At 38.7% G+C, this 17,390-nt stretch overlaps 3 protein-coding genes across 3 annotated transcripts in view; 1 reads left to right on the forward strand and 2 right to left on the reverse strand.

Moving 5' to 3' along the window:
• LOC129794187 (poly(A) RNA polymerase gld-2 homolog B-like) overlaps positions 1-17,390 on the reverse strand; it is a 255,708-nt gene that overhangs the window by 80,791 nt on the left and 157,527 nt on the right. The gene's annotated exons all lie outside the window — the stretch shown is intronic.
• Positions 3,323-3,970, reverse strand: LOC129786960 (uncharacterized). The gene has a single exon (XM_055822226.1). It carries the CDS (start codon positions 3,968-3,970, stop codon positions 3,323-3,325), a length of 648 nt encoding a protein of 215 aa, XP_055678201.1.
• Positions 7,247-16,911, forward strand: LOC129794447 (unconventional myosin-XVIIIa-like). Its single transcript, XM_055835202.1, has 7 exons — positions 7,247-7,777; positions 7,849-8,163; positions 8,345-8,505; positions 8,821-9,224; positions 9,781-9,984; positions 10,057-10,169; positions 16,375-16,911. The coding sequence occupies exons 1-6, from the start codon at positions 7,292-7,294 to the stop codon at positions 10,152-10,154; spliced, it is 1,668 nt and encodes a 555-aa protein (XP_055691177.1). The 5' UTR covers positions 7,247-7,291; the 3' UTR covers positions 10,155-10,169; positions 16,375-16,911.

Consider the following 17,390-nt stretch of genomic DNA (forward strand, 5'->3'; position numbering starts at 1 on the left):
ACATTCAAGTCTTCAAGGGAATGATTTTTTTTTATTAAATTAATTATATCAAGAATATTAAAGAAAAAAATCTTTCATTCAGTATTTTTACTGTAGATTTATAATGTTTAAAGAGAGATATAAAAATTTTCTGTAGAGCATAGTTGAACGTCGAATTGAGTGAATAAATACGGCACATTTTTGCGTTAATGAAATAAGAATAAAGTTAGAAAATTTGTGCCATTTTGCAGTGAATGAATCTTTGCGATTGAATTCCGTGATGCTGCAAATGATGGGGAACAAGAATATAATTTTATTTGACTTGTGATTCAGTTTTTTTCATCGATAGAAAAATATAAATAACATTAAAAATCATCATAAAAAAATAGCTGAAAATATAAAGTTCAATCAATTCATTGTTGATAATAAATTAAATTATTTATTTCCATATTATTTTTATGCTTTATTATCTTTTTTTCTCGTTTATATCAGTAAAATGTTTGCAAAAATAGAAAGAAAATTGTATAAAAACTCCTAAAAATGAAATGAGAAAAGGAAAATACAGATAGTTTAAAGAAGAAAAAATGTTCCTCGACAATAAATTTATCAAAAAAATACACAAAAAATGAGAAAATGTAGAGCATGTGAAAGAAAATAAGAAAATAAAAATAAAAAAAACGATATAAAAATCGAAGGGAATTTGTAGTGAAACCGGAAACACTGAAAGATTGAAAATATGAAAGAATATTAGAAATATATTTACATAGAAAAAAAGGACTAATTTTTTCATATAATAATTATTGACTTTGATTTATTCGTAAAAGCCGCAATTTAGTGAATGAAGTATATAAAATATTGAGAAAAAAAGAAAACAAATATATATTTTAAGTTATACATACGAAATTTGTATATAAATGATTTTATGCTATATTTTTCTATTATGTATTTTTTTCACCCTGCCCCCCTTAAGAATTATTTTCGAGGAATATTTATAGACAAGATGGTATATATATTATTTTTTTTTACAATTTAATTATTGAAACTGTAGAAACAAAGAAATTTATGAACATCCAGAATAACAAAAAAATGTATATGATTATATATAGTAAGAGTAAAAGAAAAAAGAAACAATTGAATGAAAAAAAAGAAATTAAGAAAAAATAAAGATGCAAATATAACGTATTTTATGTTAACGTGTTATGAAGGAAGAAATAAGAGAAGAAAGGATAAAAAAAGTTATTACGTATTGTAGATTACGCAAATTTATTCATTGCATTACAGAAAAAATATTATATATCAAATATAAATAAAAGAAAATGAAAGAAAAAGAGATATAAAATATATATTATATATAGAATATATATTGACAATGTGTTACGTAAAATACAAAAAAAAAGAAGAAAAAAGTTTGGCAAAGTCGAAAAAAAATGTAGAAGAAATAGGACACGGAAAAGCCTGTGGAGAATGAGGACGTATAGGATGCTTTAGAACCTCATTATAAAAAAGCAAATGTAAAAAAATATCAGAGAGACTAAAAAAACTCTGTGGTGGTAAATTTCTCTATAGGGAAGCTGCGAGAGGATTATAAAAGAGAAAAATGAAATATATAAATGTAGCTTGAATCAAAATTTGCTCTAAATTTTTAATTTCCTTTTTTGGATTCTTGCCCATTTTTCGCTCTATTTTATGTACAGTGATGGTCCGCTTTAAGACTGTGGTGTAAAGACTGATGAGAGTGGTCCTTGTTGGGAATACTCGTTCCCGGTTGAATAGTCAGAGATTTCCCAACGGAAATTGAAAATTTTCTGCCAAGAAACAGACAATTTTCCTTTTTAAAAGTCATTTTGAGGATTTTCCGGCTTTTGAGTGCCATTCAGGTGTCTTTATACTGCTTTTCCGTACGGGAAATCGTCTTTTATGGATTTCTTCGCACGGTTGAGAGAAAAATTAAGTTTGACCTGAATTTAATTGGTGTCTGCAGAATTTTTCCAATTTTCTTCCATAGCATAATCGCAATTTGTTGGCGCTGGCCGAAAAAATGCTTTTAGGAGCAAGTCTGAGAGAACTATCAATTGCTGTTTAAAATGGCCCGAGACATGAGGAGGAACGGTCAGCTTAAGTTCGTGTGGACTAGTGGGGGAGTACTGTTTGTAAGAAAGGAGGAAAAAGGCAAAATTTTTCAGGTCAAACATCAAAATGACCTGGAAAGATTCAAATAGAGGATGCCTACATCTTTCCCACAAACATATGTCGACACGCTGCGAAAACTGAACATGCTATAAGGAATCATGACTTAATAAAATTTTGCAATAATTAAAATAAAGTAAAAAAAAAAATATATTATAGAAAATTTTGAAAACAAAAAAAATAATTAAAGTAAAATCTTTTTTTTTTCAATTCTTTTTTTAAAACTTAAATTCTCACTCTTAAAATTTATATACATAAAATGTAATATATAGTCCTATTATAGATAATCATGTATCTCTTGGATATAATAAACCATTATTCATTCATTCATTCAACTTTTTTTTGAAAGTTTGAGTGAAAATGTTCCTAAAACTTTTTAAAGAAAACTAATTTGAATAAGGGTTTGATTCAAGTTCAATTTTCGTTAAATTATATGGAAAAACTATTTCTTTATCCCCCAATTAATTTTTTTTATTCATTAGGGGAGACCGGGGTTAACTATGCCAGAGATTGAGAAAAAGTTCATAATGGGCCTTATTCAGTGACCAAGAAATCCTTGAAATTTTTGAATTTTTTAGTGTAATTCCAAGATTTCAAGCGAATTTCAAGGGTTTCTTGCTCGCTGAATAAGGTCCAAAATTTTATTTTTCAATTAGTTTGAGGAAAATGGTCTGAGGAAAAGTTATAGGGCGGGAAAATAGAGAAATAAGCAATTCTGTGATTCACTAAAGAATTACTACTTGATTAAAAAAATGCCATCTAGAAATCTAAATGAATAAGATTTATATTAAAAGAAACCAATTAGCCCTAATCTCCCCTACTCATTTTACTTTGAGCATTATCTAACTGGGAAATTTTTAAATAGATAATCTTTATCTTTCGAATATTTTTAGGATTTAGAACCTCAGATTTAGGTAGTTGTACTCTGCTAATAAATTCTTGTAAGAACTTACCCCTTCTTCTAATTTTTTTTTTCAAATAGCCTCTAAATCTAAACATTGCAGCCAAATTTTGAGTTCGATGCTAGAAGATTTTAAATTCATCACAAAAACTCTTAAAAAATATTGAAGCAATATTTTATTGAAGAAAATAAGTCAATGAATGCATTTCCGCCCAAACTTCATCCACAGATGAGCGCTTAGAGATTAATTTGTTGTTAATGTCCAGCAAATCCAGGAACAGGAATGTACATAAAGTGCTTCTGAATGGTTTGAATGTGACTCACAATTGGGCTTTGGTGATCATGTCCGTGTGCCCTGTGAACGTGATCGAATACTTCGTAGGGAACGGGGAATTCTGGCACGGCTGGAATCATTGGACCCCCAGGATTGATGGGCATTGGTGGCATTGCTGGGATCATGGGGCCTCCTGGATTGATGGGTATTGGCACGTGGGGAGGTGGCATGTGGGGAACAGGGGGAATGTATGATTCCGGATGCAGAGGTTCCTTTGGCATGATATCTTCCGGTTTGGGTACGTATTCACCAATCTCGGGCAATTCCTCTGGTTTATAGGGAATATCTGGGATTTCTGGAACTTCTGGGAACTCAGGAACTTCTGGAATCTCTGGAACTTCTGGAACCTCTGGAACATATGGGACGTCTGGAACTTCTGGAACTTCAGGAACTTCTGGGATTCCTTCAGGCACCTTCACATAGTCCCCTGGCTCTGGCACATCAGGAATTTCTGGGACTTCTGGAAAAGGTAATTCAGGCACATATGGAGGCTTTACTTCAGGAATAATTCCACCTGCCACCAAAGTAGTGGCCAGAACACCGAAAAGAACGAGAACTCTGAGAGCCATCACGAGAGACTGATAGCATCTCCAAGTGAGCAGTCGCATTTTATGCTGCTGAGACTTTCGTGTCAATTGATGCTACATGCACGTTCTATAAGCAAATGGACATTTCCATTTAGGTGAGATAGGCACGTTTTCTTGCCCAGTCTTATCACACACAGAAGGAATTCAACGGCGATGGGGCATTTTGTGTGTGAATTCTCTGCCATCGCGTACGTGAATCTGATCAAGGAGAAAGTTGTCGTTTTTTCAGAGTGGAGAGATTCAATCATTCTAAATCGTGCTCAAATGATGATTCACGGAGAATATTTTCCATTGATGACTCTTCCAGTCTGTCCGCTTTCAATTCTCTGAAACTTCTTATCTCTTCTGTGAGTAACGAATAACGTGCTTGAATGCAGATTAGCGCTTTACACCGCAGTTTTTGTTAATTAAAATATTCACTAAAAAGTGTTTTGAAGTGCTCAAGATAAAAGAATTGCGGGAATTGCAATTGAGAAGGTCAGAAATGTTTTATTTTTAGAATATAAAAATTATGCAGAGCTCGATTTAATATTTAAATGCTTTAAATGTTTTAGAGCTTTCAGAAAAGTCAATGCGCGGTCAATGCAGTAATTTTATTTTAAGTATAAAAGCATTTTCTACTTACAGAATATAAGAATCTTTGTCAGCAAAAATGAGAAATATGACACAAAATAAATAAATTTAATTTTAACTTCTGCAGCTTAATGTTCGTATAATATTTTTTCAACAAAACCTAACTTTTATAAACAATTTTAAGGTATAGTTTATTCAGTTTTGAGCGTCATGAAATCCTGTTGCATCAAGAAGATGCAATAGGGGCGGAGTTTTCATCGTTTCTGCCATTTTTTTTTGCACTAGAAATTTTCTAATTAACAAAATTATCTTCCTAAAAAATCAGGGCTTAAAACTGAATTAAATGCTTTTCTTAAAGTTTTAATAATTGTTTTAAAACCTTTTGAGGCTTTCAATAAGAAATTATTACGTACTGTAAACCTGAAGAAGGGGGTATAGAACTCCCGAAACGTCTTAAAAAGTATATGCGTCATGTGCGTCATACACTGCATTTTCCCACACTAGAAAACTTTAAATTTCCTTCCTTTCCTTTAAATAAACCAAAAAGAAAAGAAATATCCAAAGGTAGGAAATTGAATTAAAAAATTGTAATAAAAAAAAAACAATGGGTATCAATTCAGCTTGAAGAGAATGAGCCAATTGATGGAAAAATTGCAATTCTTCTAAGGACTTAATTGGAACAAAATCTGTCTTACAAATTACACCCTTTTGCCACAATTTATTGCGGGTGGAAAGAATAAGGTATGGCAAATATAGCCTCCACATAATGTGCAAAATATTGCTTCCCACCGAGAGATTGTTAATGAAATTTCTTGCGCAGAATATTCTTGCGAAAGTCTGGCACTCTCACAAGAAATTACCGAAGTATCTTGCAGACTAATTAAGTTATTCATTCAAGTCTATAATTTTAGTCTTATTCAGAGTTGTAATTCCGTAAGAGCCGTGTTCCCCTCGTGCGCACACACACTGTGCACATGAGCCTACCAGAGTATCCGCGGCGGAAGTTATCCACGAGGATTGACTGACGGACGGATTCTGTGGGTGCTGTTGGGTCAGTTCCATCCAGAGCAGACGCGTGGTATTTCCCAATTCCTTGCAATGGGTGATATTTTGTCCTGATAGTCGAGCATCTTGGATGGGAATTTCGTCATTGTATATGGAGCTTATGGGGCAATGCGGGAAATTACGTTTGTTTGGCAAAAAAGTTTCCCCATATTATATTTTGGATGATTCCAATGTGGGTAGGAATTGAGATGGATGTTTCACAATAATTATAAATAATTTTCCCGGGAGATTGAGCATATCGCGCCGAGATTGCAGGGAAGCCCATATAGCTGCAATCATCTGCCGCGAACCACCTTTTTCGCGCAGTGCAACTCGTGATGCTGCGATGGTCATCAGATTACAGGTTTTCGGCTGAGGTCTCTCCCTCACTGTGGATGAATTCTCCTCTATGCTGCTGATGTTTGCCCATGGCTCGTGAACTCAACAAGAGGTATTCCCATCGGTTTTTTCGGCGTGCATACTTAATTAAGGAATTTCTCCTCATTTTGCTCCAAATCTTTATAGCAGCAGTTGTACTACCTTCCCCCCATTGAACGATGATCACCTTCGTAAATCATCAATAATGTCTCACTGCGTGACTCTACCATCTCATGGCCCACCAAACTATCCTCTATTCCGGACCACTCTCGCTGGCCTCACCAATTGTATGTGAAAAGCAGAAAGTTGATCTTCATTCGATTGAGAGTGTCTTTTATGCGGGGAAATTGCACGATTCCCATTTGAGATTCTTTCTCTTGCTGTATGTGGACACTCCTCAGGCGATATTTGGTCACTGGACTGTCCACAACGTGTGAACGAAGATGCTCACAGATTACGAAATACTCGTGCCTTCAAGCTTCAATGAATATTTTCCCACCTACAATGCTGAGTCGCATGCGACATCTCATGCAACTCACTTCGTGCAATTTTCCATCTTTTCATCTCATTGTGCAAAGACGATAAATTATCTGCCGTCTTAAGAATTGATAACTCTGATAAGACAACACAGATCCTGTAAGGGCTTAAGGAGACTTGCAGGAGCCAAGATAAATAGCAAATTCCTTAATGATCTCTGCATTAAAAGATCTTCATCGTTATTTCGCAACATCGCATAGATAATATAATTTTGCGAAAATGAAAGTAAACTTTCTTCGCTATATATGTCCAGGAAATGCAAATTGAGAGCACGATGATCCCGGACAATTGCTGTCGCGTCTCCACAATCTCTGTGACCCTTCTCGTGACCTCGTCGTGAATCGCTGGAGCGCGCAGACTGTCCATGGAGGTTGTATTGAGGGAAAATGCCGTGTCTCTCATGTGATCTCCCATCAATTTGCCGGACGCGTGATCTCACAGTGAATTTTCATCGATCAGAAGCCACTGCGCCACAATCTAAAAAGTCGTGGGCGATCATTAGGGACATAAATGCATTTGGGCCTAATTATTCGCATGAAAATGATGGGTGGTATGCACATTGAATCCGTAAAGGAGTGATAAAATGATTGATGGAGTGCTGCTTTTGCCTCCCGATATTGCCCTGGTGGAGATTAAATAACCCCATAATCGAATCATTTAACCGCGCGCTCGTGGATTATCTAACATCCCACGTTTTGTTGGCATTTCGATCAACTTGGCCAGGTCGTGAGGTTCTGAACAAAAGAGGCGCAAATTCATCATCTCCTCACGATGGCGCATCAGATTGATTTAAAAAGTCTCCGCCAACGAACTTCTTGGACGAAGGACGACAAAATTCTCCTGTGCCACGAAATTAACAATTTGCGTAGGAGAGCACTTGCTGTGGAGCAATTTGAGGAGAATCTCGAGGAATCTTTGAGGCGTGATCATGTCCAGGAAATGCGTTTGCGTGTTCAGAAGGAGAGGCAACATCTCTTCAATGTTCAACGTTTGCAAAATTTGCGGAGGTTCAACATTGTTAAGGATCTCCCTGCGCAGATTTCGCATAATTTTGAACGTCGTGAACTCGAGGTGACAACGAAGATGATGCAGAGTGCTATCTATGAGATCAAGTACAAGAGGAATATGGTGACACACAGGAAGAATGAGATGGTGAAGAATTATTCCAATCTCCAGGCAGAACTTGAGAGGCTCACCAGCAGCGAGAGGAAGATCCCACAGTGCTTACCAGAAGGGAACATTTACATTGAACTGCAGGTAATTTACTCATAAAGGGAACGTAAAAAATTTACAAAATGATCCTTCAAATTAATGCTGAATTTTTGCAGAATATTTCCACACTCCATAAAGCAGCTCTGTATGTAAATGCATCCTATAGAACAGCCATCAATGACTTAATACAGGCAGCTCAGAGTGCAAAGGTTAAATTCAGAGGGCTTGAGAAGGATGGTATTGAGATGCAAAGTATCACGAAAGAAATTGAATTTTCTCTCAAGGGAAATCTTCAGCGACTTTCATCCTTAAGGCAGGAATTTGAGAAACGCTACATGATGGAGCACAATGTTGAGGTTTACCAGAAGGGACACAGTGAACTGGAAGATCATCATCACCATGAAAAGGTTGGACGGAAAATAGAGCAAAAGGTACGCAAAGAATTACATATACGCACACCCGTGAGATTATCGTGACCTCCAAAGTGATCCCCTTGTGGCTCGCATTCGCGTGCTAACAATTTTCTGCACGCACCACACGCATTGCTGCAAAAGTGGGGCTTATGTGAATTTTGCAATGCAAACCTCACACCTTTTATTTCTCCTTATGTAGGTCCAGCAAGCCCCAGAGATTCCCAAATCAACCCAAGAAATCCCCCAGTGGGACAGACAGACAATTCGCGATTTGAAGACTCGTTTGGAGGAAGTGCAACCCATGATAAGATCACTGCAGAATGCAACGCGATGCCTCGAGCTGAGAGGCATTGAAGCCAGGTGAGATTTTTGGTACATATAAAGCAGGAAAGACCACACACAATTGCTCCATTTCCTCTCATCACTCCCGCACCACAATTATTATGGCTTGCTTGAGAGTGAAAATCTACACCAATCTTTTCTCTTTTTTTTTCACTACAATTTCCATGCATACTCCATCGCATGCACTTGGCTCATCATCGCGTTTTCTGACAATCTCTCAAATCTCTTCTTTTTTTTCTTCTTCTTCATCATGCACCCACCTCACTTTATCCACCTCCCGCGTGTGCACCACTCATTTGCACCTCATGACGATTTCTTCAAATCCCACCAAAGATTTTTGCGCCAGCTTCCGGATAAAGAGCATTTCATGGCCGAAGTTAAACGTCTTCGGGAAGCTAGTGTGTCACTCACAGAAAAGCGGAAGGAAATTGCAATTCAGCACGACAGATATATGGGGGAGACTGATGCGGAATTTTGCAAAAATGCCGAGAGAATTGATGAACTGAAACAGAAGATCGCAGCGGAGCGCTGTCGCCAATTGAAGTACCGCGATGAATTTAAGATGGTCTCACAGCAGAAGATTCAATTGATATCATCTCTCAAGGTACTCAAGCAGAATCTGAGGAAAGTCGGATACCCCGAAGATGCTGGTCACGAGAAAAGCCTCCACAGTGATTTGGACAGCAACGAGGGTGACGATGATTCCGAAGAGGAAGATAAATTGAAAGATAGCGATGGTAAGTAAAATGTAATGATAATGCTTATTTCCGTTGAAAATGAAAAGTTTAAGTGCGTTGTAACATCAAAGTCGTGGCCCTAAGTTTGCTACAGTGTGGGCTTACTATTTCGCGGGATTTTTGCATTAGATAAGAATTTGTAGGTAGAAGAAAATGCTTCGTTACATGTTGAATGATTTGTCTTTTCTAAATACAAAATTCAACGTTAAATCTCCTCTATACTGTTAAAAGCATTAATTCAGGGATGTAGTTAGGAATCTTTTTTTTAAGTGTTTTAATCAAATTGTTTAATAAACAATTTATTTTTAAAATTAAAAAAAAGACGTTAAAATGTTTAACCCATATTTATCGACTGTAGCCCCTGAATTAGCGGAAATAGCATTTTTGTGTAATTGTGTTTTTTTCTCTAACATTCGAAGTTTTATTTAAAATGTTTAGAAATTCAGTTTTTAATTGCTTTTCCTTTAAAATAATTTTTTCCGTTGAAGAAAATACCGAAATTAAACAAAAAACTATTGTAACTATTTATTATATTTAACTATTTCTTTATTCTTAGCAGAAGAATACAGACTCGTTGATGACGTTGTGATACGATGCAGAATTCTAATGAAGCGATACGATTGCAGTATGTCTGAAGAGGAAATTACAAAGTTTGAGCATCTTTGGCAGGATAAAATTCTCGAGGAAATTACTCCAAGTGCAGGAATTGAGAAATCAGATTTAGGTTCTAAAAGAGACAAAAAGAACATAAAAGAAATTTGTAAGTATTTTTTTTTATTATTCTTTAAGTTATAAAATAATTCTTAACAATTTTTTTCTTTTAATTCAACAGTTGACGATATGAAAGGCAGTAGATCTGATGTGCCATCGAGGATGGATATTAAGAGATTTAGTGATCTCATTGTTTGGAGAAATAAGATAGAGGACTAAAGAAATTCTCTATGTGTAAGTACTTAGCAAAGCTTTAAAGCCTTTATTGCTTAATTTTTTTTTTTTTTTTTTTTTTTTTTTTTTTTTTTTTTTTTTTTTTTTTTTTTTCTCAGTTCTCGTGTGGCTTTCATCGAGAGCAGCTGCTCGTTGATTGTGCTCGGCTTATATCAAGTTTTAGATAGCGTTTTTTTTTTTTTTGCTCTCTGTACTCACTGCCCCTGTGAGTTTTTCTTCTTTTTCGCCTTCTCAGTGAAAAATCCACCCCACCGTATCGTCGAGGGTGTGAAGTATGAGTGACCCCCCCGGGGAAAACCCGGGACCCCCTCAGGCAGAGGGGGAGCCCCACAGTAACTCTTATTTGCGCGATGTCGAATACAATGGCTTCCGAGTGTTAGCAACTAAAGACAACATTAGCCCTTTGGCTCTTAATGACTTGTTGGACAAAGTGTGCAAGAAGGGTGAAGTAAGTGAGGTCGTGAAAATTGGGAAAAATTCGGTGGTTATCCACTGCACAAATGCAGACACTGCAAATCGCATTGTCTCGGAAGAGAAGTTTAAAGCCAGTGGCTTCAAACTGTTTATACCACTGTACTTTGTGACCAGCTGCGGAATCATTTTTGATGTGGACATTGAATACACAAATGATGACATCATGTCGAGAATTGATGGTAGACAATTCAAGGTATGCAAGGTGGAGAGAATCAAGCGGCAAGAAACGAAAGATGGGGTAAGTGGCTTAAACCCTACAAAGAGAATGAAAATATTTTTCCATGGGAAATCTATTCCTCAATATCTCTTCATAAACTACGTTAGGATGCGATGTGAACCATTCATCATGAGGTTGATTCAGTGCCGGAGATGTTGGAGAATTGGCCACGGAGTCAGCAAGTGTAAATCCACGGAAGGGAAATGCCCAAAATGCTGGGGTGAGCATACCGAGGAGGAATGCTACCAGAGCGAGCTCAAGTGTATCCTATGCAGAGGAAAACACAAATCTACCGAAGAAAATTGCCCAGAAAGAATTCGTCAGAACAATATTCGCTCAGCGATGGCAGCAAACAACATGTGTCGTAACGAGGCGGAAATGATTTTCCCACGCGCAAGCAGAAAAAATCCATATGGTTTCATCCCAGTCGCAAACTTCTTCCTGCCTCTTTCGGAGGAAAATGTCAACTTCCCAACTCTTCAAGAAAGCCACGAAAAAAAGGGGAAAAACAAGCCTCAATTGGCACCAATTCCTGCTCATGAGAAACCGCCAATCCCTACAACAGTCCACAATAAAGCCAAAAAAACAAGAGATTTGTCTAGAAGCCGGCAACGGAAACGTCTTAATTCAGAAATGACAGAGGAGGAAGTTCTTGATCAAGCCATCCAAAGAGCTGAGAAAGAGAGGAAGACGTTCAAAAAGCCGAATTCCAACACTCTCGAGGGATTCGTAATTCGCAACTCAAGGTCAAGAAAAAACTCTAGTGCTTCGGAAGATAAAAGTAATCCACCGACGCCGATGGAAACTCCCAATACTCACTCTCAACCTGCAATTTCACAATCCACCAAAGAAACTCCGCCAGAAGAAGAAGCTCTCCAAGAAATATTAGCTTGTAAACAATTATTAGCTGCAAAAAACACAGGAACACCTTCCAATGAGGGGTTCCAGTCGCCTGTAAATAAAGATACAAATAAAAAAATCGATCCTAATCAGTCAACTACAAATATGCAGACGGATTAGCCCAACTCAATGGCTCTTCCGTCCTTTTTTTTTATATAAATAAAAACTATGAACAAGATTATTCAATATAATATAAATGGTTTTTTCAACAATTTTGTCGATCTCAATCTATTGGTTAAAGATTTTGACCCTTTCGTCATTGCTCTGCAAGAGACCCATCTCACCAGTCGCTCCCCCCCTACTCTCAATGGCTTTCAAATTTTCCACAATAATCATCCATCCAACACAGCGAAGGGCGGCACAGCAGTCTTAATAAAATCACACCAGCAAGCTTCGGAAGTACGCCTACAAACCCCATTGGAATGTACGGCAGTGCAAACAAGAATTCAAGGGAAGAACCTAACTGTATGCTCCTTGTACCTGAACCCAAATGAAAGAACAAATCCTGAAGACTTGCAAAACCTTTTTACGCAGCTACCCACCCCGCTCCTCATTCTCGGGGATTTTAACGCACATAGTACGACCTGGGGATCCACCTCCACCAGCACAAGAGGCAGAGTTATTGAGAGATTTGTCTTTGAGAATGATTTGGTAGTTATGAATGATGGCAGCCCCACGCATTTCAGTTCGGGACATGGCTCTCTTTCAGCCATAGACCTCTCAATCTGTTCACCAGCTCTAAACCTATCCTTTAACTGGGAAGTTGCTAAGGAAATCTATAACAGCGATCATTTCCCTGTTATCCTCACCAGCCTAGAAACCAGGGTCAATATTACAAGACGAAAAAGGTGGAGGGAAGAGCAAGCCGATTGGGCGTCTTTCCAACGTTCAATACACGGAAAATTAACACAATCTGAACCTATTCCACTCACGGACCAAGTGGATAAATTCTCTGGTGAAATCTCAAAGTTGGCCGAAACCTTCATACCGAGAACTAGTACGCAAATACGAAAAAAGTATGTCCCTTGGTGGACAAGAGAGATAGGAGATGCAATTAGGGAACGTAAAAGGCTTTTTCGTCTCTACAGGAGAAATCCACTGTCAGAAAACTTGAGTGCATTTAGGATAGCGCGAAGGAAGGCTAAGAATTTAGTCATTGAAGGCAAGAGAAAATCATGGCAGGCTTATGTGGAACGTATAGATGCCTCGACCTCAGCAAAAGAAGTTTGGGAAAAAATGAGGAAACTGAGTGGGCGTTTTCAAGGTGCAGGGCCTTCGGAGATACTCACCTTAAATGGCCATACAACCGATCAAAAGGAGATAGCAAATGTCTTAGCCCAAACTTTCAGTGCAAATTCTGATGACTTGAATCTAACGGAAGCAGAGATTGACGTTCGAAATCAACTGCATCAGCTAAACATCGTTCCAAAAGATTATGAAATAAATGACCTTAATGATGATTTCACCCCGTGGGAATTGAATTCTGCCCTTAATAAAGTAAAAGGAAAATCAACTGGCAATGATCAAATCTCATACTCTATGTTGAAAAAATTACCTCCCCCGGAACGAAATGAATTGCTGTCTCTTTATAACCGAATCTATGCGGCAGGGCATTTTCCAGTACAATGGAAAAATGCGGTGGTGGTGCCCATACCAAAGCCAGGTAAAGATCCCCTCCAGCCGAGTAGTTATAGGCCTATCTCCCTCCTCAGTTGTCTCGGCAAGGTGATGGAGAAGATGGTCTCTGAAAGATTGATGTGGTGGCTCGAATTTAACGAACTTATCCCCAACAACCAGTCCGGCTTTCGGAGGGCAAGATCCACAACGGACAACTTGGCTCTTCTTCAGCACTACACGGTGAGAGCGTTGAATGCGAGGGAGCACGTGACTTGGGTGAGCTTCGATTTGGAAAAGGCCTACGAAAGAGTTTGGAGAATCAATATTATTAACCAGCTGAAGATGTGGGGCCTCCGGGGAAGAATCCTCAAATATTTGGAGGACTTTTTGTCAAGCAGATCCTTTACCGTAGCAGTAGGCAACACCTTCTCCGAATCACAGTGTCAGAAAAATGGAGTTCCTACCGGAAGTGTGCTTAGCGTTCCTTTGTTCCTGATTGCCATAGCTTCGGTTTCACATTCCTTATCGATGATCACTGTCGAACATCTTCTCTACGCAGATGACCTCATCATTTTCGCTAAAAGTAAAAAGGGAGGAAAACTTCAAAACATTATCCAGAATGCGTTGGAGACTTTGGGAACGTGGTCGAGAGAATTCGGCTTTAAATTCTCGGCCGAAAAAACCAAATTTATACATTTTTGCAGACTGGAGGGTTGCGAACCACCGAGGCACAGCTTGTACGGAATTCCCATTGAACCTACAACTGTCCTCAGAGTCTTGGGAGTCCTCTTTGATGAGAAGCTAAATTTCAGAAAGCACCTGCAGGAGCTTAAATCCAGCTGCTTAAAAAGACTTAGAATCATTAGAATCCTCAGCAGCACGAAGTGGGGCAGTGATCGAAGGCAACTTCTTCATATTGCCCAAGCGTTGCTGGGAGGTAAGTGTGACTATGCCTCCCAGGTCTTTGGAACCGCCTCCAAAACAACTCTCAGCACAATCAATGGAGTCTTCAACACGGCAATTAGACTGGCAACGGGTGCTTTCAAGTCTTCTCCCACAATCAGTGTACTTGCTGAGGCAAACGTTCCCTCCCTCGAGGAGCGAAGGAGTCTCCAACTGGTGAGGTGGGCTAATAAAATCCGTTACGAGCCAAAACATATATTACATCGAGAGTTCCGGGGCGTGGGGGACCGCCGTGGCGGAAGGAGACGCCTGGTGTCGGTGGTGGACATGGCCAGGGAGGCTCTGTCCCGACTGGAGCTGCCGGAGTTCTCACGACAGCTAAACCAGGTCTGCCCATTCCCCCCGTGGAGGTTTAACCCTGAGTGTCTGGATGTGAGCTTGGCACGGCTTAGGAAAGAGATCACTCCTTCCAAAACATACAGGATCCTTTTCCAGGAAAAGCTATCCCACTTGGGAGGATACAGCTGCTACTATACTGACGGCTCAAAGCAGGAGAATGGCACTGGATTTGGAGTGTTCTCCGGGGACGCGGGGCTGTCCTGTTCAGTGTCTACAAGCGGCCTTGTGTCCATTTTCTCTGCCGAAGCAAAAGCTGTGCACCACGCATTATCTGTGGCGTCACCACATCAGGGCAGGACGGCGATCCTCACTGACAGCCTTTCGGTTGTGCAGGCCCTCGGTGGTAGCGACAACCATCACCCCACAATTACAAATATAAAGATGCTTGTTTATAGCAATCCCCACGACACTCGCATTGTCTGGATTCCTGGGCACTGTGGGATCGCTGGTAATGAAAAGGCGGACGAGCTGGCGGGAGATGCGGCCTCCAAGCGGACGGTGGAGGACATCTCAGTGCCGCTCGTAGACCTCCAAAGACGATGCAAAGAGAAGTGGATTTCTCGGAGGGGAGCGGCTTGGGCCAACCTTTCGGAGGAAAATAAGCTGAGAAGCATTTGTGACGACCCCCAAAAACTTCCTCACCCCGTCCTGAACAGAAGACTCCAAACAATCCTCACCAGATTACGCGTAGGCCACTCCAGACTCACCCATTCCTATCGCATGGTCGGTGCTCAGCCCCCGATATGCGATATCTGTTCGGACGAAGATGTGCGTGTTGTCGTCTCTGTGCGACACGTGTTGGAAGATTGTGCTGTTTACCGCAACGAAAGAAGTGAAGTGGGAGGTATATCCCTCCATACTGACCTCGGAAGCCAAGCCAGTGCGCGATCGATTAAAAAAGTGTTTGACTTCCTTGAGAAAGTGCAACTTATAAACGAAATTTAAAAAAAAAAAAAAAACAAAAACAAAAAAAACAGGGGCTAAACGCGAATTTCGCGAGTGCGGTGCAAATGTTAAAACTGTTTCAAGCGCATATGGCCGCCCGGACGCCGCGCGCTTTCCCAAACAACAACAACAACAATTTTTTTTCTCCTTCTATGCTGTGTACACATTTCGCGAGTTTCGAGCTTTAGCTCATTTGTGGGTGTCTGACTTAACAAACTCGTGGCTCATTTTTGAGATTCAGTAATGTGTTTGTTTTGTTCTGCAACTGCAGCTAATTTTTCGTCGTCTAATTAATCTACGCGAGGTTGTGTGTTATGCCAAAAATAACAGAGCCAAGATGAAGAGGTATGGCTGAAAGAGACAAGTCATATTTTTCATGACATGGCGTGCAAACTTCATCTAATTAAAATTATAATATATTATAAAATTCACAAATGCAAGATATTCTCTATGCAGACTTTTTCTCTGCACACACCAATGTCTCTCTCGAAAAAAATCCATAAGATAGAAAAATTTCACAAAAAATACCTCCCACACAGGTGAGGCACTTCACGATAAAATACTGTGAGATTCTTTTCTGTGCTCTGTGATCCTATTTTAATGGAATTCTCCCCTGAAATTGCACCATTCGCGGAATTTTGAATTTTTGATTTTCATTTTTTTTTCATATTATTTTCAATAGAAATTGGCAAGAAGAGAAAATTTCGCGATGGAATGTGGAATAAATTAATGAAAAGTGATTTTTTTTAGATAATCAGAGAGATGATCGATCTAGCGTGGCGAGGAGATCCCAGTGATTGATCTCTATGATTTTGTTGATCTTCTTTTCGGGGTGGTGGAAACGGTGTATTAACGAGAAAGGGACTTTCACTGGTCGTGACATCAATTGATATGCGGGATCGTGTGCATGAGATCATAATATGGTAAAATTCCTCCGGATTCACCTCCAATTGACCACTGCTGCTGGCTTTGGGGAGATCAAAATGAACAAAAAAAAAGAATCTGTGCACATAATGGGAATTTTCTTTCACGGAAGCTTCTGTGCAATAAATTTCCCGTGCGATCGCGGGGTGATGTGTCTTCTCGTGAGGATGGTCACAATCGATTTTCGGTTATATCTTCACAATTGATAGTTTCCCATTAGAGGTGAACAACTGGCTAAATGGCAAGCCAAATTATTACGAAACATTACATAAATTTTTGTTGCAATTCTCTCTTATCTATTACAGTAATGTGTTAGATAAATGCAAGGGAAAATAGAAAAATAAAAGATTGATTAATTATTTCGATCAAATTCTTTTAGTTGTTAACATTTCTATTAAATCTTTTTTTTTTGTTGAATTTTTGGTTGTGTGATCGATTGAATCAATTCTTTATTCTGATCTTATTCTTAAACTGAAATCTATGAAAGACAATAAAAATTAAAATAATAATGCCAGAACTAGAAAAACTTCTAAATGAGTTTATTCTTTTAATATGAAAAAAAACTCATTGGAGGAAATATTTAGAATACATATACATAATATTGTAAAGAATTGTAAATGATTCATAAATTGCCAAAGAAACTTACCATTTCCACTGCAATGGAAGCAGTTGGGGAAAAGGCGACAATAATTTGCTCAAAAATTCAAGAACTGACATCATTATGTCCTATCGTCGTTTGTCCTCTCCCCTAAAGTATTAGTATTTAATAAAGGAGACTAAAACCAACAATTATGATGTCAGTCTTCGCATTTCTAGCAAATTTTTGCCATCTTGTCCTAGCT

Source organism: Lutzomyia longipalpis, chromosome 1 (genome assembly GCF_024334085.1).
Source record: "Lutzomyia longipalpis isolate SR_M1_2022 chromosome 1, ASM2433408v1".
NCBI lineage: Eukaryota > Metazoa > Arthropoda > Insecta > Diptera > Psychodidae > Lutzomyia > Lutzomyia longipalpis.

Bases quoted from the DNA above. Each gene is read 5' to 3' on its own strand.
- LOC129786960 (XM_055822226.1), bottom strand. From the start codon at position 3,970: ATGGCTCTCAGAGTTCTCGTTCTTTTCGGTGTTCTGGCCACTACTTTG.
- LOC129794447 (XM_055835202.1), top strand. From the start codon at position 7,292: ATGGCGCATCAGATTGATTTAAAAAGTCTCCGCCAACGAACTTCTTGG. The intron at 9,225-9,780 runs GTAAGTAAAATG...CTTTATTCTTAG, and splicing joins TAAATTGAAAGATAGCGATG to CAGAAGAATACAGACTCGTT. The intron at 9,985-10,056 runs GTAAGTATTTTT...TTAATTCAACAG, and splicing joins AAAGAACATAAAAGAAATTT to TTGACGATATGAAAGGCAGT.